The sequence below is a fragment of the Salvelinus alpinus genome, chromosome 7 (assembly GCF_045679555.1).
Source record: "Salvelinus alpinus chromosome 7, SLU_Salpinus.1, whole genome shotgun sequence".
In the NCBI taxonomy this organism is placed as follows: domain Eukaryota; kingdom Metazoa; phylum Chordata; class Actinopteri; order Salmoniformes; family Salmonidae; genus Salvelinus; species Salvelinus alpinus.
The window spans coordinates 73953370-73974110 of NC_092092.1; the positions used below are offsets into that span (position 1 = coordinate 73953370).

Consider the following 20741-nt stretch of genomic DNA (forward strand, 5'->3'; position numbering starts at 1 on the left):
CTAGTTGGATCTCCAGTTAGATCTCCAGTTAGATCTCCAGTTAGATCTCCAGTTAGATCTCCAGTTAGATCTCTAGTTAGATCTCTATTTAGATCTCCAGTTAGATCTCCAGTTAGATCTCTAGTTAGATCTCTAGTTAGATCTCCAGTTATTAGATCTCTAGTTAGATCTCCAGTTAGATCTCCAGTTAGATCTCTAGTTAGATCTCTAGTTAAATATCCAGTTAGATCTCCAGTTAGATCTCCAGTTAGATCTCTAGTTAGATCTCCAGTTAGATCTCTAGTTAGATCTCCAGTTAGATCTCCAGTTAGATCTCTAGTTGGATCTCTAGTTGGATCTCCAGTTAGATCTCCAGTTAGATCTCCAGTTAGATCTCCAGTTAGATCTCCAGTTAGATCTCTAGTTAGATCTCCAGTTAGATCTCTAGTTAGATCTATAGTTAGATCTCCAGTTAGATCTCCAGTTAGATCTCCAGTTAGATCTCCAGTTAGATCTCTATTTAGATCTCCAGTTAGATCTCCAGTTAGATCTCCAGTTAGATCTCTAGTTAGATCTCCAGTTAGATCTCTAGTTAGATCTCTAGTTAGATCTCCAGTTAGATCTCCAGTTAGATCTCCAGTTAGATCTCTAGTTAGATCTCTATTTAGATCTCCAGTTAGATCTCCAGTTAGATCTCTAGTTAGATCTCTAGTTAGATCTCCAGTTATTAGATCTCTAGTTAGATCTCCAGTTAGATCTCCAGTTAGATCTCTAGTTAGATCTCTAGTTAAATATCCAGTTAGATCTCCAGTTAGATCTCCAGTTAGATCTCTAGTTAGATCTCCAGTTAGATCTCTAGTTAGATCTCCAGTTAGATCTCCAGTTAGATCTCCAGTAATATCTCTAGTTAGATCTCCAGTTAGATCTCCAGTTAGATCTCTAGTTAGATCTCCAGTTAGATCTCCCGTTAGATCTCTAGTTAGATCTCCAGTTGGATCTCCAGTTGGATCTCCAGTTAGATCTCCAGTTAGATCTCTAGTTAGATCTCTAGTTAGATCGCCAGTTAGATCTCCAGTTAGATCTCTAGTTAGATCTCTAGTTAGATCTCCAGTTAGATCTCCAGTTAGATCTCTAGCTAGATCTCCAGTTAGATCTCCAGTTAGATCTCTAGTTAGATCTCCAGTTAGATCTCCAGTTAGATCTCCAGTTAGATCTCTAGTTAGATCTCCAGTTATATCTCCAGTTAGATCTCTAGTTAGATCTCTAGTTAAATCTCCAGTTGGATCTCCAGTTAGATTTCCAGTTAGATCTCTAGCTAGATCTCTAGTTAGATCTCTAGTTAGATCTCTAGTTAGATCTCTAGTTAGATCTCCAGTTAGATCTCTAGTTAGATCTCTAGTTAGATCTCCAGTTAGATCTCTAGTTAGATCTCTAGTTAGATCTCTAGTTAGATCTCGTTAGATCTCCAGTTAGATCTCTAGTTAGATCTCCAGTTAGATCTCTAGTTAGATCTCCAGTTAGATCTATAGTTAGATCTCTAGTTAGATCTCCAGTTAGATCTCCAGTTAGATCTCCAGTTAGATCTCTAGTTAGATCTCCAGTTAGATCTCTAGTTAGATCTCCAGATAGATCTCTAGTTAGATCTCTAGTTAGATCTCCAGTTAGATCTCCAGTTAGATCTCTAGTTAGATCTCTAGTTAGATCTCCAGTTAGATCTCTAGTTAGATCTCCAGTTAGATCTATAGTTAGATCTCTAGTTAGATCTCCAGTTAGATCTCTAGTTAGATCTCTAGTTAGATCTCTAGTTAGATCTCCAGTTGGATCTCCAGTTAGATTTCCAGGTGTGTTTCTCTAGTTAGATCTCTAGTTAGATCGCCAGTTAGATCTCCAGTTAGATCTCTAATTAGATCTCTAGTTAGATCTCTAGTTAGATCTCCAGTTAGATCTCTAGTTAGATCTCTAGTTAGATCTCCAGTTAGAACTCTAGTTAGATCTCCAGTTAGATCTCTAGTTAGATCTCGTTAGATCTCCAGTTAGATCTCTAGTTAGATCTCCAGTTAGATCTATAGTTAGATCTCTAGTTAGATCTCCAGTTAGATCTCCAGTTAGATCTCTAGTTAGATCTCTAGTTAGATCTCTAGTTAGATCTCCAGTTGGATCTCCAGTTAGATTTCCAGGTGTGTTTCTCTAGTTAGATCTCTAGTTAGATCGCCAGTTAGATCTCCAGTTAGATCTCTAATTAGATCTCTAGTTAGATCTCTAGTTAGATCTCCAGTTAGATCTCTAGTTAGATCTCTAGTTAGATCTCCAGTTAGATCTCCAGTTAGATCTCCAGTTAGATCTCCAGTTAGATCTCCAGTTAGATCTCTAGTTAGATCTCTAGTTAGATCTCTAGTTAGATCTCTAGTTAGATCTCCAGTTAGATTTCCAGTTAGATCTCTAGCTAGATCTCTAGCTAGATCTCCAGTTAGATCCTGTATCCAGAGGCAGGTAGACCACAGCAGCAAGACAAGATCAGATTGCAATGAAAAAGAAGACGTGAAAACATAGCAGACATTCACTTTCTGCTAAAGTAATGTCTCATTGATGTACTACTACATAATAACCTCCGGTATTGTGTTACCTAATCCACTGGTTTACTACCTGTGATAGAAAAATCTGGGTCTTGGTAGTCATCCCTGGTGTGTAGGAGATCACGTCTCTAGACTGGTCTATATGACCACCCATCCCTGTCTGTCTTCTGTCTGTCTGTATCCTCTCATCCACATTACAGAACATGGCCACCCATCCATGTCTGTCTTCTGTCTGTCTGTATCCTCTCATCCACATTACAGAACATGGCCACCCATCCATGTCTGTCTCCTGTCTGTATCCTCTCATCCACATTACAGAACATGACCACCCATCCCTGTCTGTCTTCTGTCTGTATCCTCTCATCCACATTACAACAATCACACACACTGGAAAATACTGTCCAGCATATTGCTCACATTTTACTCCAAATAATCCTTATCATTGTTTTTTCCTCAAAGGTTTTATCAAATGGGCCAGCCCATTCCACCCACACAGGGGTGGGGTTTTCCAACCCCCCCCCCCCCCCCCCGTTGGCCCACACCAAACACACAGGGTCTGGATGTCAATCCCACTCACCCCTGTGTGCGTGTGTGGTGTGTGTGTATGTGTGTGTATGTGTATGTATGTGTATGTGTGTGTGTGGTATGTGTGTATGTGTATGTCTGTGTGTGTGTGTGTGTGTGTGTGTGTGTGTGTGTGTGTGTGTGTGTGTTTATGTGATATGGTGTGCATGTGTATGTGTGTGTGTGTGTGTGTGTGGTATGTGTGTATGTGTATGTCTGTGTGTGTATGTGTATGTCTGTGTGTGTATGTGTATGTCTGTGTGTGTGTGTGTGTGTGTGTGTGTGTGTGTGTGTGTGTGTGTGTGTGTGTGTGTGTGTGTGTGTGTGTGTGTGTGTGTGTGTGTGTGTGCGTGTGAACATGCGTGTGTGAACATGCGTGTGTGTGTGTGTGTGTGGTATGTGTGTATGTGTATGTGTGTGTGTGTGTGTGTATGTGATGTGGTGTGCATGTGTATGTGTGTGTGTGTGTGTGGTATGTGTATGTCTGTGTGTGTGTGTGTGTGTGTGTGTGTGTGTGTGTGTGTGTGTGTGTGTGTGTGTGTGTGTGTGTGTGTGTGTGTGTGTGTGTGTGTGTGTGTGCGTGTGAACATGCGTGTGTGAACATGCGTGTGTGTGTGTGTGTGTGGTATGTGTGTATGTGTGTGTGTGTGTGTGTATGTGATGTGGTGTGCATGTGTATGTGTGTGTGTGTGTGTGGTATGTGTATGTCTGTGTGTGTGTGTGTGTGTGTGTGTGTGTGTGTGTGTGTGTGTGTGTGTGTGTGTGTGTGTGTGTGTGTGTGTGTGTGTGTGTGTGTGTGTGTGTGTGTGTGTGTGTGTGTGTGTGTGTGTGTGTGTGTGAACATGCGTGTGTGAACATGTGTGTGTGTGTGTGTGAAATGTCCTGATAAAGAGCTCAGAATAATAAATGAATGTGTTTTCATGTCTACAATGTTAATGTTGTTCTATGTCAGAGAGAGACTCCCTGGTTCAACTGGGGTAGCCTTTTTCCACAGCCGAGTCACCTGCTAAAAGTATTGGACAATATCACAGTAATAGACCATAACATAACCTGTAGTAAAATCATCTCTGTCTGTCCAGCTGCCCCTAGTGATACCTCCAGAGACAAGACCTGACAGGGCGTGTCTCTGTCTGTGTTGGCTGACTGAGGGAGCTCCTGTCTGGGTCTGACTTTGAGAAATGCCCTGGATGTTCAACACTACCACCACAGTCAGCCAGGCAGTGTGTTAGTGAGGTGTGTCCAGTGGTTTATTAAGCCTGTGTGTGTGTGTGTGTGTGTGTGTGTGTGTGTGTGTGTGTGTATGTGTGTGTGTGTGTGTATGTATGTGTGTGTGTGTGTGTGTGTGTGTGTGTGTGTGTGTGTGTGTGTGTGTGTGTGTGTGTGTGTGTGTGTGTGTGTGTGTGTGTGTGTGTGTGTGTGTGTGTGTGTGTGTGTGTGTGTGTGTTCAAGGCGTGTGTGTTTGTGTCTTGCAGCCTTTCTGATCTTACCCACTTCCGAACTTACTACGGTAAACTTCCACCCAGTCTGTCCGTCTAACAAAGTCTTAGAGCTGAGCATTGTTTTCTCAAAATAGCCTACACACACCTGCAATGCATAATATGCTTACAGACACCTACAATGCTTTTGTCACGCCCTGACCATAGAGAGCCTTTTTATTCTCTATGTTGGTTAGGTCGGGATGTGACTAGGGTGGGTAATCTAGGTTGTTTTATTTCTATGTTGGTCTGGTATGGTTCCCAATCAGAGGCAGCTGTTTGGTGATCATATTTAGGCAGCCATTTCCCCACTCGTTTTTTGTAGGATCTTGTTTATGTGTAGTTGCCTGTGAGCACTCCATAGCTTCACGTGTCGTTTATTCTTTATTGTTTTTTTGCGTTTCATGGAATAAATATGTGGAACCCAGATGACGCTGCGCTTTGGTCCGAGTATGCTTCCGACGATCGTGACAGCTATGTGTGTCTGGGTCCCTATATCATCCATGTGAGAGGGAGTGCACTTTAACTATCCACTCCAACCAGTAGCTATGACTACAAGAAACATATTTGACCATGAGACAACTCCATCCAGAGAACCAAAGTGAAATCATCATCTTTTAATCACCAGAATATCTGAGTCTGATACATTCCATTTACGTCCTAGTCAGACCAGACCAACACACATCTAGAGAAGGTCTTTCACCAGACCAGACCAACACACATCTGGAGAAGGTATTTCACCAGGCCAGACCAACACACATCTAGAGAAGGTATTTCACCAGACCAGACCAACACACATTTAGAGAAGGTATTTCACCAGACCAGACCAACACACATCTGGAGAAGGTATTTCACCAGACCAGACCAACACACATCTAGGGAAGGTATTTCACCAGACCAGACCAACACACATCCGGAAAAGGCCTTTCACCTGGTGTTTTCACCACTAACGCATCACAGGTGTGTGTGTGTGTGTCTTAGTCTCTGCGTGTCTCTGCCAGGTGTTAACACACACCACACACACACAGACACACACACACACAGACACACACACACCGACACACACACAGACACACACAGACACACAGACACACACACACACACACACACACACACACTCACACACACACACACACACACACACACACACACACACACACACACACACACACACACACACACACACACACACACACACACACACACACACACACACGCACACACGCACACACGCACACACGCACACACACGCGCACGCACACACACGCGCACGCACACACCATGACACACCCTACTGTTCAACTCTCTCATTAGCTAAGCAGTCTACCACAACATAGCTCACAGCAACCAGGTCCCTAATGGTTTGAATAAGGATCTGGTTATAGTTCTAGGAGCCTTTAACATGTGGTTGGAGCTGGAAAAGAGAGGCAACTACAAGCCACTCTGGACAAGAGCATCTGCTCAATGACTAACATGTAATACAAATGCAACTGTTGGCTATAATATGTCTGTAATAGCAGTTTTACTATGCGTCATTACGAAGCTGAGTCAACTGAAGAAGAAAAAAACCTCAAAACATGATCATTGAGATAATGTTTACTGCACGAGTACGACTGTGTTTTGTCACAAAAGGCTGACACCAAGGGAGAATCTCAATCGCATTTCTTCACATCCTCTCTCCTCGCCTCCGTCACAAAACCCATTGGATGAGAAAGTCAGTCCCCTCTGACCTTGTCCTCCAATGGGTTTTGAGAAGGAGGCGAAGAGAGAGGACGCGAGGAGTCAAGGAAATGCAGTTTAGATTCTCCCCAATATAGACTACTTCAGAAGCTGTGATGTTCCACTGCTGCAGTGTACGATGCCCCCAGGTGGGGAAATGGGGAAGCTCAAAATAAATACCTATCAGCATAATAATATTCTGTCTATTCTGGGAGAACCTAGAGAGCAGGTACTTAAAGTTGATGATTTAGGCTTGGATTCAATGGGATCATGGACGATCCGCCCTACCGTGCGATTAAAATGTAAAGGCTGCATTCACATAAAAGCTGCATATGTCGGCTCAATCGGAAATGACCTTTACTTTTCAATTGCGCTGTTACGCAGATCTTCTGCAGTCCGGATTGAATCTGTTCCTTAGAAACGGAAGTGTAAAGATCTGAGCAAAATGTTATCCTTTACACTTTAAGACATGGGTATAAGACAACTGCGAATGAATGATGAGTGATGTAGTGTGTGTGTAATGTTATTGGGTTAACAGAATCAAGAGTAAAGTGTAGTTGACATGGCATTGCTATCCAGGGAAAAGGGTAACACAGAAGCTATTCAGGGCTGATGCAACATTCCCAGAGTAGAATGAAAACAGCTACAGTATGATGTCATCTCTGTACTGTAGTGTTCTGTTAACCTCTCCCATAGCTGCACTTCCTCTCCTCGCCACTAGATGGCAGTCAAAGCCCAGAGAGATGGACCGCAGGGCAGGCTTGACCTGGGTGTGTGTGTGTGTGTGTGTGTGTGTGTGTGTGTGTGTGTGTGTGTGTGTGTGTGTGTGTGTGTGTGTGTGTGCGTGCGTGCGTGCGTGCGTGTGTGTTGATGAGTACTTTTGAGTGGGTGGAGTATTAAAAAAAAGTCCCTGTTGAAGATTATTGGTGCAGTAAGGCCAGGAGTTTCTCTTGTTCAAGTCACATGGTCATTAGGGACCAGACTTTGGGCGCGTTCATCTGCGCAGGCGTTGCTGATGCATGCCAGATCTTCCAACGACTGGATATGTATTTTACATCATTACGTTATAGCAATCTGGTGGCCGACGGCACAATCATGACGTGGCACGCAACCATTGGTTGATCCATGCAATGTGCAGGGGAGATCGACTCTTCTCTTGGTCAGGCCACATGGTCTGGAAAAACTCCAGCTGCCAGGTGTTGGATTGAATCCCAGCCTACAGTATATGTAGGCTATCTATTCAGAAATATTAAGGCAGAACAGACCAGGGCATTCTACAGTAGTTTTATTACATTCAATATTTTACACATTTTTATTGGTGTCATTGCATCTTCTCTGTGAACAAAACCTACTCATTCAGAAATAAACAGAGAAAAACATGACATCTTCCCAAGATAGCAGTTTCAAGTTTGTGGGAGATATTAGTTTTAATACAAAGTGAATTTATTTCAAATATTAGATGTATGCATATGCATGATCAGTTGAAACATGTATCGAAATGTAATGTAAATGCGAACAGTAAGTGTTTGTTTAGATTTAATGAACAATCTATGAGAATGGATAAGGCACACCTTTTGGCTGTTAGGTAACCAGTAGAAAATGGTCACTTTTTGTTTTTGTCAAAGAAAAATAAAATAAGTAATCCCAGAAAGATCATCAAGGACCTTCAATATGATCATGTTTTTTCTCTTACCAAATCAATGCATAAAAAGCTAACATAATCAGGCAATCAGACGAATAAAAAGCAGTGAAGAACATAAACAACAAAACAATAAAACAACAAACAACCACAACTAAAGAATCATTCTCTCCAGTCCAGTTGCCAGGGAAACAAAGCTAACAATAAGGTCTGAGTCTAACATTAGACCTCCTCATGTACACCCTGGCCTGGCTGTATTCTGAGACCCTACAGGCACCAGGAAGACGGCTATTTCAGACGACTATTTCAGGCCCTCTTACCCCCCGTGTTGGGCAGACTGGAGGGTTGTTTGTGGTAGCAGTCCGGGGGGCTAGTGTTCATGCCTGTAGGGACGTAGTACATGCTCTCCAGGTAGCTCTGGTCCAGAGGTGCATGACTCTGGGGCTCCGGCTTGGAACCCTGGCTTCCGGGGCTCCCGTAGCCGACCTGAGCCCCATTCTGGTGCATCGTCCCTGGGGCTGGAGCCTCTGGGTGGCGGGGTGGCTGGGGCTGGGGGTGAGGTGCAGGTGGAGGGGGGCCATAGGGGAGGTACTGGGGTGCGGGGGCGTACATGTTGGGGTTGTGGATGGAGGAAAAGGGGGCCGCAGAGGCGGGGGAGTAGGGGGCGGCCGAGGTAGGGTAGAGGCCTGAGTGAGACATGGTACTCTGGGGGATGAGCACCTCCACGTACTGGCCCGTCTCTGGATCAAACAGCATCTTCCTCAGTGGCTGCACAGGCACCTCAATGTAGAAGTACTTCCCCGTGTCAGGATCCATGAGGACCCTGCGAGGGGTTTGCCCGTACCCCAAACCACCAGTACTGTCTGGGTAGTCAGACCCAGACAGACTCCCATACTCAGACCCATAAGATGGCCCCAGGCTCTGTGGGCTGCACAGGTACTGAGGGTCCATAGGGGGCAGATTAGGAGAGTGGCTGTGGTCACTGTAGAGGCCCCCAGAGACAGGTGGCTGGCCATGAGGGGAGCGGTGGAGCGGGGGGGCCCGACGGGGGTCCATGTGTTGGGGGTGCTGGAGAGGGCGGTCGGTCAGGCAGGGCTGGAGCATGGAGGGCTGGGGTTGGTGGAGGGACTGGTACATGCCTGGGGGGGGCTGGGGGGGGCTGGGGAGGGTGGATGATTTGGGAGAGCTGGGCTGGTAGCTGATTAAACTCAGAGGCTGGGGATCTGCTCTGCACTGGTGTGGGCGGAGAGGGGGTTGACCCCCCATGGAGTAAGGCAGCGCCTGGCCGGGGGAGTGGGAGGGGAAGGGAGGGGTGTGGGGGGAGTGGTGGTGGTGAGGGGGTGTGAGGCCGTGAGAGGGGCAGCCAGAGGTGCAGGAACAGGGAGGGGGACGGGAGGAGACAGAGGAGAAGGAAGAGGAGGGGTGGTAGCGGTTCAGCTTCCTCTGGGGCAGGTCAGGTAGGTGGAGGGGGCTGAACCTCTCTCTCTCGTCGTAGCTAGGGGGGTCGTCTGATGCGTAGAAATGGAGGTTGTCTACCCTCTGCGAGTGGTCGCTGGACAAGGATCTGTGTATGGGCTGCTGTGTGTGTATGTGGTGTGTGTATATGGGGGCCTGTGTGTTTGTGGATACCGTGGCAGGTTGGTTTGTACTGTTGAAAGTAACCGGCATAGTTTGCTCCTGAGGGCACACTTTTGTTGTTTTGAGATTGTGAGGGTGGCTGGTTATATTCACAACAGCTGACTGGCTTGAGTGTTTGGCAGGGGCATGGGTAGGGACTTGGGCAGGGACTGGGGCAGCAGGGGCGTGGGTAGGAGCTGGGGCTGGAGCTGGAGCTGGAGCTGGCGCTGAGACTGTGAGGGTTGTGGGTCTCTGTGTGTAGCTGGGGGCCTGTCCTTGTCCTTGGGTTGAGGCTCCTGGTTGCTTCGGCCTTTCATTGGCGGTCTCTGTGTCTACTGTTGTTGATGCTGGTTTGTGAGAGAAGCTAGCGATGATTGTTGTCTTGGTAGGTGGAGGCCTGTAGCTGGACACTGCAGAAACGGATAACTTTTTATTATAGTTAGACGCTGGGGTCGAATCGTTCGATAGATGTCTGTGGATCGTTGTAGCTGGTGGTTTCTCATTGGGCACAGCTCTATCCTCTTCTGTGTGCTGTTTGATGCTTGATGTTGCCTCCGCCTGTTTCTGCTGTGTTTCACTGGACAGTGAATTTGCATCTGTTTGTCTGAACTTTGGTTTCGGTGCCACTGGTGGGCCGTTGGCTATTGAGTGAACCTCTATAGTTTGCGGTCTGGTGCTTGACGTGATGGTCTTCTCTTGTTTATCTTGTTTATGTATTTCTTTAGACAACGACCTCACCTCGATCACTTGTGGTCGGTATCTTCTCATCAGTGCTGGTGAGCCTGGTAGAGAACCTGGTAACTTAGGTGAGTAGGTTGATTTCTTCACTGTCTCCTTTTCAGCAGTGTCTTCTTGTGCTTTCTTCTGTGGGGGTGGTGGTGATGATGCCGTGCGTTGCTCTATGTCTCTGACTGTAGCTCTGACACTAACCCTCTCCTGATTAAAAGTGGTCCTAACTCTGTCATCAGTTTGAGCGGAGACTCTTCGAAGCCTGGGAGAATTTGGGACCGAATGGGTATGAGAGGAAGAGACTGATGCATTGACGGAAGATGACGAAAGGGATGAGGCTTCTTGCACAGTGCTTGAGGATGATACGGATGAGGCCGCTTGCACAGTGCTTGAGGATGATACGGATGAGGCTGCTTGCACAGTGCTTGAGGATGATACGGATGAGGCTGCTTGCACAGTGCTTGAGGATGATGCGGATGAGGCTGCTTGCACAGAGGATGTAGACGAAGATGAGTAGGTTCTCTGTCTGTGTGAGTCACTCGTACCCCCGTCTGAGGGTTCCTGGGTCTGAAGAGGGATCTCTATTTGGTTGATATGTTTCCTTGGGACCCCTCCACCCCCACCTTCACCCCCACTCCTTGTTATCTCCTCTGACACAGCCTCAGAGACCACAGACCCAATATCTGCCTGGTAGCCCTTCTCCTTGACCAGTATGGACACAGAGTGGCTGGGGGTAGGGGTGGGGGTCTTGGTGGGGACAGAAGAATGTGGAGTGCCTTGAACTGGAGCTGGGGATGAGGTTGGGGCTGGAGGAGAAGCTGGAGCTGGTGAAGCTTTGCGACCAGGTGAGGAGACCAGGGTTGGAGCTGGGGCTGGGGATGAGGTAGGAGCTGGGTAGACTGGGACTGGGACCAGGGCTGGAGAGACTGGAGTAGGGCAGGAGAGAGCAGGAGACGTCGGGGCCGGGGAGGCTGGAGCTAAGGCTGAGAATGACTTGGGCTTATTGGATCCATTCTGTAGCACCAGAGAAGCACTAGAGACTTCTTTGTCTTTAATGGGGAGTTTAGGGCTGCTGCCCAGCATAGGTGGCTTTGTATCTCTTCTCACCACTTCAGGTTTGTCACTAGACTCTGATACACTTCGGTGTCTCCTGGTTACTCTCGGTGACTCTGTTTCACTGGGTTTCACCTTGGTGTTGCCTGTTTCTATTTTGACAGTGTCCTGTACAAGGGTATTGTGTTGGTTTAACTCTGTCACAGCTACTTCCTCTGTTGTGCAACTCTTAGCTGTTACATCAGAAGGGTCCTTGAGTACTTTGGTTGTATCTGTGGACACCTGCTGTAAAGAATCAACCTTAGAGAAATGTCTAGAGGCAAACCTGTCTGTTTGGTTGAACGTTCTTGTTTTGTTTTTGTTTTCTCTCCAGCTGACAGCTTTGTATTCTATCTGCATTGGTTGAGGACGAAGCATCGGCTTTTCCTCTTCCTTGTCTTCACATCTCTCCTCACTCCTTTCCTCCCTCCTCTTCTCTTTTATATCCACCCCCCTTTCCTCTCCCTGTTCCTCTCTCCTCTCCTCCCTCCTCTCCTCCTTCTCTGGTGCTGGAATGGCCTTGAATGACAGGTTGTATGTGTTTTTCACCAGCCTTCTCACATCTCTCACTTTGTGCAGGGGAGCTTTGGCTTTACCCTTCCTATTGGCATCCACATTCTCAGTCTGTTCATTCATCTTGTTCAAGGTCTTCATTCCCTTCTCTTCTTCTATGGTTTCTCTATGAGAAGTCTCCACTCTCCTGTCTTCTTCTCTGGTTTCTCTATGTGAAGTCTCCACTCTCCTGTCTTCTTCTCTTGTTTCTCTCTGACAGGTCCTCCCAGGGGAGGCAGTCTCGTGTTTAACCTCAAGTTTAGTTTCCAGCTCGGGCGACAGTGAGACGTTTAGAGAAGCGGTTTTCTTTTTCTCTGTAGCAGGGCTGGGTTTTAGAGTGATCTCTGGTGTTTTGGATGTGTAGGTGCTCTTGATGCTCGGATGTTTATGGTTTCCAGAGTCAGAGTGGTAGTCCAGCTTTTTTATGTTTGTCATTCCTGCCTGCGTGCTGTTGGCTCGAGTGGCAGCAGGAACGCCGGTGTTCCGGGCAGCTGCATCTGCTGAGTCACCTCCCTGTTTGTCATCCTTCTCCTCCCTCCGTTTACTGTCATCCCTCTCATGCCTACATTTACTGTCATGCATCTGCTTTACTTCCATCCTGGTGTTCTTCTCTGTGGGTTTTGTACTTTCAAACGGGAACACCAGTTCAGACCTCATCTCTGGTTTGACCGGGTCAGTTCTCCAAGAGTTTGGGTTTCTGACAGGAGATTCAATTCTGTCATTGTTTCTCTGAGGAAAACTAGTAGTATGCGGTTCAGACCTCATCCTAGGGCTAACATGGTTAGGGGTTCTGTTGCAGTGAGATTCAATTCTAATGTTTCCCTGAGGAGAGTTAACTGGAGCAAAACGTGCACCAGGACTCATCTCAGGGGTTGTGCAGGTTGGTTCAGGTCTCTTGTTGCTTCGCAGTGGAGAAGTCGAGTTAATATTAATAGTATGGTTCGTTGGTCTAATACTGGGTTTCCCCCCGAAACTTCTCTGTTGTCTGTTTACGTCAGTGTTTGGGCTCGTCTCTCTTCTCACAGCCAGGTCCTCAGAGGAAAGACTGTCTTCTGAATTTATGCTGGAACTCAGATTCTGTGTCTCTGGTTTAGGGGACTCTTTAATGGTTGACACTTCACTCTCAGGAGGAGGAGGGGTTTTGTTCTCGGAGGGGCTGCGGTCACCTCCTCCTTCCTGGTCGGTTTGTTTACCAACATTCTGTATCTTCTTGGAGAGGATGCTCTTGATCAGGCAAGTGGCCATCTTGGTTTTGGTACATGTCTCGTCAAGGGACAAAGACTTCTGGAGCTTGCCCTTCCTTTCGGTCTGCTCAGTGGCAGGTTCAGGGCAGGGTTCCGGGCGATAGGCTTCCTGCAAAGCAGCAGGTGTGCTGTGTTGTCTCTGCAACGTCTCTCTGTTGTGTCTCTGTAGAGAAGGACTCTCCTTTGTAACCACAGGAGCCACAGGAACCATTACAGGACTAGGAACCATGATGGGACTACCATCACTGTTCTCACCCAGCTTCACCTCGGCCGTATTCCTTCTTTTCAGCTGGATCTGTCTCTTGGGCACTCCTCTCCTCACCTTCTTGGGTTCCTCTCTCTCCACAGCCACGTCTACACACTCGAAGCTGCCCATCTCATATTTTTTGGATGGGTCCAGGCCGTCGAGGGGTGGATAATAAGCCCCAGAGGAGGGCTGCTGCTGCTGGCGTGGAACTGGGAAGTCTTCATTGTCCAGCCGTGGAGCAGACCCTCTGAGGTCGGCGTAGGCCAGCCAGGCTGCATTAGCCCCTGCTGGGCTGTCCTGGATGGAAGGCTGGGAGGCTCCGGTGGAGGAGCAGTGGCTGGAGTTGTACATGTCCAGGTAGTCCACCTGAGGGGATCCAGAGGACAGGCTGCGGAAGGCCACGTCACTGAACCACTTCACCTCGTTGTCCTCCTCATCCAGCTTGCTGCCCATGCTGGAGCTGGGGCCGTCGACTGAGACGCATCCAGGAACGGAGCTCCCGAGCTGGGATATCGCAGGCTTGTGCTTGGGCTCTTGCTGCAGCTTCTTGGTAGGTCCAGGTCCACCTCCTCTGGCTGTCTCTGGCTGGGAGCTGTGTGCAACTCTGTGCAGTATACCGTGTTGTTGCTGTTGTAGCTGTTGTATCTGTTGTAGTCTGGTGGTGAGCAGGCTCTCTGAATAGGAGCGCGCTGCTGGCATTCCCTGTCGACTCTCTCTGCTTGTGGGAGCTGCTTCGCGGCTTGCAGGCCCTTTTCTATTCCTGGCACTGAATGACAGGTCAACCTGTTCCCCCTTGTAACTGGCCTCCTCCTGCCTCCCCTCCCCCTTTCCGGGCACCCGCTCCTCTCCCTGCCTCTCACTCTCCCTTTCTCTCTCCCTCTCCGCTTGCCACTCCCTCTCCCTCCCCATTGCCCTCTCCCTTTCTTCCTCTCTCTGTCTCTCCCTTTCCTCTCTCTCCCTCTCCCTCTCTCTTTCCTTCTCCTCCTCCTCCCTCTCCCTCTCCTCCATCTCCCTGTTCGTTTCTCTTTCCCTCTGCCTCTCTCTATCCCTCTCTTGCATCTCCCACAACATCTCCCTCTCCTCCTCCTCCTCCTCCTCCTCGTCCTCCTCCTCCTCCTCCTCCTCCTCCTCCCTCTCCAGCATTTCCAGGCGTGTTTGGCTGTTGTAGGCCCTGTTGTTGCTGTCACCAGAGGAAAGAGTGGGGCTTCCCCTGGATGTCACAGCTCCTATAACAGACTCCATCATGTTCTCAGGCTCCATTATGGCCTCAATGGCCTGGGTCTCAGAGGCACTGGTTCTCCTGTTTTCCCAGTGGCCGTGTGGCCTCGCTGGGGCCGGGGGTATGATGTGTACTGGAGTGAACCTGGTGAGGGGAGGAGAAGGGATGTCTTCCTTACTCATTTGATGAGCCATGTCTTCTTCAGTTAGCCTATCTATGGTTTTATTCCTAGGGTTGGGTGAGGTTTCTCTACATGGGTGCTCAGGTGTAGGAGACTTGTGTGAGGGGTTGCTGCTGTCACTAAGGTCAGGGGTTAGAGATGAGGCTGGATGTTTAGGCTCCAGATCATCCAGTCTCTGGACAGGTGAGTTACCTGTAACCCCGTGGTCAGGTGAAAAGGAGGGGCTCCTTCCTCTTGAAAAGGAAGTGGGATCAGGTGAGATGTGTCTGACTTCAGGTGTTAAGTTTCTGATTTCAGGTGTGAAGTTTAGGATCTCAGGTGTGTGGGCAGAGAAGTTGTAGGGGACTGGAACTTCTCCTAGTACAGGTGAAGAGGTGGTCTCTCTACTCTCTTCAGTAGGTGATGCTTCCCTGGAGTCGTGAGAAAGGTGATTACCCAAGGGGTTTGAGGTGCCGTTAGTGATGAGTCGCTCTGATAGGCTACCAATACACCTCTCAGGTGAGCTAGGCGAAGCCCTGCGTTCAGGCGAGTAAGCAGGAATCTTTACTCCAGGTGAGCCAGGCGAAGCCCTGCGTTCAGGCGAGTAAGCAGGAATCTTTACTCCAGGTGAGCCAGGCGAAGCCCTGCGTTCAGGCGAGTAAGCAGGAATCTTTACTCCAGGTGAGCCAGGCGAAGCCCTGCGTTCAGGCGAGTAAGCAGGAATCTTTACTCCAGGTGAGCCAGGCGAAGCCCTGCGTTCAGGTGAGTGGGCAGGACTCTTTACTCCAGGTGAGCCAGGCGAAGCCCTGCGTTCAGGTGAGTGGCCAGGACTCTTTACTCCAGGTGAGCCAGGCGAAGCCCTGCGTTCAGGTGAGTGGCCAGGACTCTTTACTCCAGGGGAGTCGGCTGAAGTGTTTAGCGCAGATGACGATCGAGCAGTTTCCACTCCAGGTGAGGGGGCTGTGTACCGGCGCAGAGGTGAGGGGTTTTTATATGTTGGATAAGGTGAGACAGTTTGACTCTTCGGAGGTGAGGGGGCTTTATACTCAGGTGAGAGGTTTTTATATCTGGGTGGCTCAGGTGATTCAGCTATGTCTCTAGTCTCAGGAGGATGTACGATAGAGCTGTATATCCCTGTAATCTCAGGTGAGGAGTTGCTACCTCTGCTTCCAGGTGAGGAACCTCTACCTATAGAGTCAGGTGAGAGACTGTTCCGTCTGTTCTCTTCGGTAGGGGTGGTGCTCTTCCTCTCAGGTGACAGGTGTGTTCTGCCTCGTGGCTCAGCTGAGGAGAGGAGACCGTTGATCTCAGGTGTTGACACCAGCACCCTGGCTTCTATGGAGAGGATGGAGTAGGTGATACCTGAGACCTGGGGGGAGGAGGAGTTGAACCGAGGGTCCAGGGACTTGGCCTTTACCTCTTCAGGTACCTCAGGTGTGAGGTCTCTTTTCTTGATCTCTGGTGTGGAGGATGTGATTCTGATCTCAGGTGATTGCGCTGTGCTCCTGGGTTTTATAGGAGGGCTGGAGTACCTTACTTCAGGTGAGGGGGTTCTTGATGGGGTTCTATTGTAACGTGTTTCAGGTGAGGGGGTTCTTGATGGGGTTCTATTGTAACGTGTTTCAGATGAGGGGGTTCTTGATGGGGTTCTATTGTAACGTGTTTCAGGTGAGGGGGTTCTTGATGGGGTTCTATTGTAACGTGTTTCAGGTGAGGGGGTTCTTGATGGGGTTCTATTGTAACGTGTTTCAGGTGAGGGGGTTCTTGATGGGGTTCTATTGTAACGTGTTTCAGGTGAGGGGGTTCTTGATGGGGTACTATAGTACCTTGTTTCAGGTGAGGGGGTTCTTGATGGGGTTCTAATATAGCGTGTTTCAGGTGAGGGGGTTCTTGAGGGGGTTCTCGATGACGTTCTTGTCCAGGTGTCTGTAGATGAGGAGGAACCTGAGTGGTATGAGCTAGTTGAGGAGGATGAATCTGATCTGAATTCAGGTGTGAGACTCGTTGACCTGAGTAGTTCAGAACTTTGTGGGATACTGGCTAAACTGACTTCAGTTGTGACACTGGTTGACCTGAGTTCAGTTGGGACACAGAGCAGACTGAGTTCACGTTTTACACTGGTTGATCTCAATTCAAGTGTGATGCTGGCTGATCTGAGTCCAGCTGGGGCACTGGTAGACCTGAGCTCAGGTGAGGAGGTGACAGGTGTAGGAGGGGTGTACCTGGGGGCAGGTGTTGAGATGGTGCTCCGAGCTTCCTCTGAGGAGCTCAGGTCTCTCTCTGAAGGGGACAGGTGAGGTATGAGTTCAGGTGTACTGACAGAGTCCTCTAAGTCAGGTGTACTGACGGAGTCCTCTAACTCAGGTATACTGACAGAGTCCTCTAACTCAGGTGTATTGACGGAGTCCTCTAACTCAGTTTTACTGACGGAGTCCTCTAAGTCAGGTGTACTGACAGAGTCCTCTAAGTCAGGTGTACTGACGGAGTCCTCTAACTCAGTTTTACTGACGGAGTCCTCTAACTCAGGTGTACTGACGGAGTCCTCTAACTCAGTTTTACTGACGGAGTCCTCTAACTCAGGTGTACTGACGGAGTCCTCTAACTCAGTTTTACTGACGGAGTCCTCTAACTCAGTTTTACTGACGGAATCTTCTAACTCAGGTGTACTGACGGAGTCCTCTAACTCAGGTATACTGACGGAATCTTCTAACTCAGGTGTACTGACGGAGTCCTCTAACTCAGGTGTACTGACGGAGTCCTCTAACTCAGGTGTGGAGGTTCTGCTGAACAGGTCAGGTAAGGACACTCTCCATTGATTGTCCAGTGAGTATGCTTTATTCCTAAAGTCAGGTGAATAATATCTATTCCTAAAGTCAGGTGAATAATCTCTATTCTTTAGCTCAGGTAAGGATGAGGTGAGGCCTCCTAGCTGAGGGGAGATACCTGTACCTCTAATCGTAGGTGGGGATGAAAGGGATGAAGGTTTAGACTCAGGTGTTATGGCTCTAACCCTAGGTTGAAATGACACTATGTAATCAGGTGAAAAAGGGTTGGCTATTAACTCAGGTGAGTGGCTGATGTTCCTTGGTTCAGGTAAACACTGAGCTACTCTGGTCTCAGGTAAAGACAGACTTTTATCGTCAGGTGAGGAGGCTGTGCCTCTGACTCCAGGTGAGGAGGCTGTGCCTCTGACTCCAGGTGAGGAGGCTGTGCCTCTGACTCCAGGTGAGGAGGCTGTGCCTCTGACTCCAGGTGAGGAGGCTCTGTCTCTGGCCTCAATAGAATGCACAGGGACCACGGATTCAGATGAGGGGCTGGAGTATCTATTCTCTGGTTCAGGTGTCAGGTGCGTTTCCCTGCACTGTGGTGAGGGGGCAGGTGAACGCTGGACCACCGATGGAGCTGAACCTTTACCGTCAGGTGAAGGTGTTGTAGTATTACTGTAGCCAGGTGAAGGTGTTGTAGTATTACTGTAGCCAGGTGAAGGTGTTGTAGTATTACTGTAGCCAGGTGAAGGTGTTGTATTATTACTGTAGCCAGGTGAAGGTGTTGTAGTATTACTGTAGCCAGGTGAAGGTGTTGTAGTATTACTGTAGCCAGGTGAAGGTGTTGTAGTATTACTGTAGCCAGGTGAAGGTGTTGTAGTATTACTGTAGCCAGGTGAAGGTGTTCTGTTTCCACAGATAAGGCTAGGTTCCTCAGGTGAGGAGTCAGCTGTCCTCCGTCCAGGTGTTGGAGCTGTGTTTCCTTGTTCTAATCTTGTGCTGACGTCCTTACACGTCCCCAATGATGCTGTGTTGTTTCCTGCAGTAGCTAAAGGTCCTGACTCCCAGCCTTCAGATAAATTATAATTATTCTCCCTCTGCGTTGGAGGACTGAGCTTCTCTCTAGAATCCTCAAAGTTCTCTGGCTCTGTGTGGTAGGAACTTGTCGAGTCGTTCAGCTCATCTACCACAGGGGGTGACACTTGGGGCGACTCTGAACTCTCCCCTGGTCCTACGGAAGGGGGAACGGGAGGGTTGACGAAGGCCCCTGCCGCGGGGCTGCTGGAGAGTGAAGGAGGCCGCGACTCGCAGTCGTCCCCGAAAATGTCACAGAGGCAGGTGGTCTCAGAGATGGCTGAGCGGTGGCTGGGGATGTTGGTGATGTCGAAGATCTCCACGTGGTTTGGGGTTCCGTCGCGGTGGCGCAGGGAGCTGCGGAGGAATGAGTAGCTGTCCCCCTGGAGGGTCCAGCTGTCCATCGCTATGCCACTCAGGGCTCACAGGGGACCGGCCGGTTTCTCTTGTGGTGTGTGTGTGTGTGTGTGTGTGTGTGTGTGTGTGTGGGGGGGGGGGTCCGTACCTGGACTAAGAGCAAGGCAGAGACACAAAAAATAGACTTACTAGTTATTGATAATATTCCTATCTGAGCATTAATATGTTTGTGTCACCACACCTGACCAGTGTTACAGGTTGTTATTCAGGTTAATGTTTAATTAAGAGGATACACATAAAAACATTCATAACATCATTTGAACTAATTTTTCCTTCTTAATCATTACATGAGGCCCTAATCATTAAAATGTCACAATAACTTACCAGCTAACCAGTGCGCTAACTCAGCCATGTGTGTCAGGCATGCACACATAGGTGTCTGGTTGGACATAGGTATAGCTATATGGGTATCCGTATCAGTTGCAATAGCCTACACATTCTAAAGTAATGACTTACTTTAGTAGAAAATAGCGATTAATGACTGATTCATCAAAGGGTAATAACATTGTCATTTAGTAATTTTAGCATTAGGACTTAGCAATTAGCATTGTTCAACCATAAAAGTTAATTCAGGCGTGTGCTCTGCTAACAGCTAGCATAGCGGCTCTGTCACATTGACATATTTCTGCAAGAATTCTGTAAAGTAATCAAGAGTTACAGACGGTGAAGAGTAATAATAGGCTACATCCTAAAAAGGGAGCGGTACATAAACGTTCTTGCTCAGTTTCATACAGACCCCGTATCTATTTTCTCCACATTGCCATGCCTTGTGGCTGCACTCAGTTCACTCCCTCTCAGTATGTGAGCCAGAGAGGTATTTCAGAGAAAGCCAGAGGGATCGCTACTGTACCTTCGCCTGGAAATGTCTGGGGTTCTCCCTTCCTAGGGTGTTGAGTTCTTCTGTGTTGGAATAACACCCCTCATTCAATCCACTGCCCCTATTCCACTGTCCAGTCAGTCCAGTCAGTCCAGTCAGTCCAGCAAAACATGCAATATACTACCACCTCCACTTTCATCCATTACAGAGCTGCTGTTTCTGCTGCTGCAATACTGTGCTCTACCTTAACCCGATACAGCCCAGTACAGCCCAGTCCAGCCCAGTCCAGCACTGTCCAGCCAAGTACAGCCTACTACAGTGCAGCTCAGCCTGAGCTGGTCTGTGCACAGGCTCACAGACTCACAGACTCATAGACTCATAGACTCATGGACTCCGGCTTAATTATAAAAAGAGACACTTATGAAAAGTGCAACAGGAGAGCCACCACTCTCTCTGCCCCCTCTCTCGGCCCCACCCCTCTGAGCCAGATCCAGGATAAGGACTTTCCAACAGGCAGGGGTTGGGGTTGGGAGTTTGGGGGTTTTGGTTTGGAAGCGGCTACCCTGTCTGATTCCAGTGGAGCGGAGGGGGAAACGAAGGGAGGGAGGGAGGAGAGGAGGGGAGGGGAGAGGAGGGGGGAGAGGAGGGGAGTTATGGTTAGCAGCAGGTGCTGGATGCATGCCTCTGGAATCTGACACTTCCAGCCAACTCAGTCACAGGGTCCTGGGTTATATATAGACCCACACTATCAGGAGGAGATGGTAGGGTTAGTTTAGCTCCCTGGGGCCCAGAGTGAGGGGACAGAGGGGATAGAGAGGGGAGAGAGGGGAGAGGAAGAGAGGGGGGAGAGAGGGGAGAG

At 48.6% G+C, this 20741-nt stretch overlaps 1 protein-coding gene across 1 annotated transcript; it reads right to left on the bottom strand.

Annotated features, from left to right (window-relative positions):
- Positions 1 to 7578: 7578 nt before the first annotated feature.
- Positions 7579 to 19140, bottom strand: LOC139581638 (serine/arginine repetitive matrix protein 2-like). The gene has a single exon (XM_071411599.1). The coding sequence runs from the start codon at positions 19050 to 19052 to the stop codon at positions 8256 to 8258; it is 10797 nt and encodes a 3598-aa protein (XP_071267700.1). The 5' UTR covers positions 19053 to 19140; the 3' UTR covers positions 7579 to 8255.
- Between the last annotated feature and the right edge of the window lie 1601 nt (positions 19141 to 20741).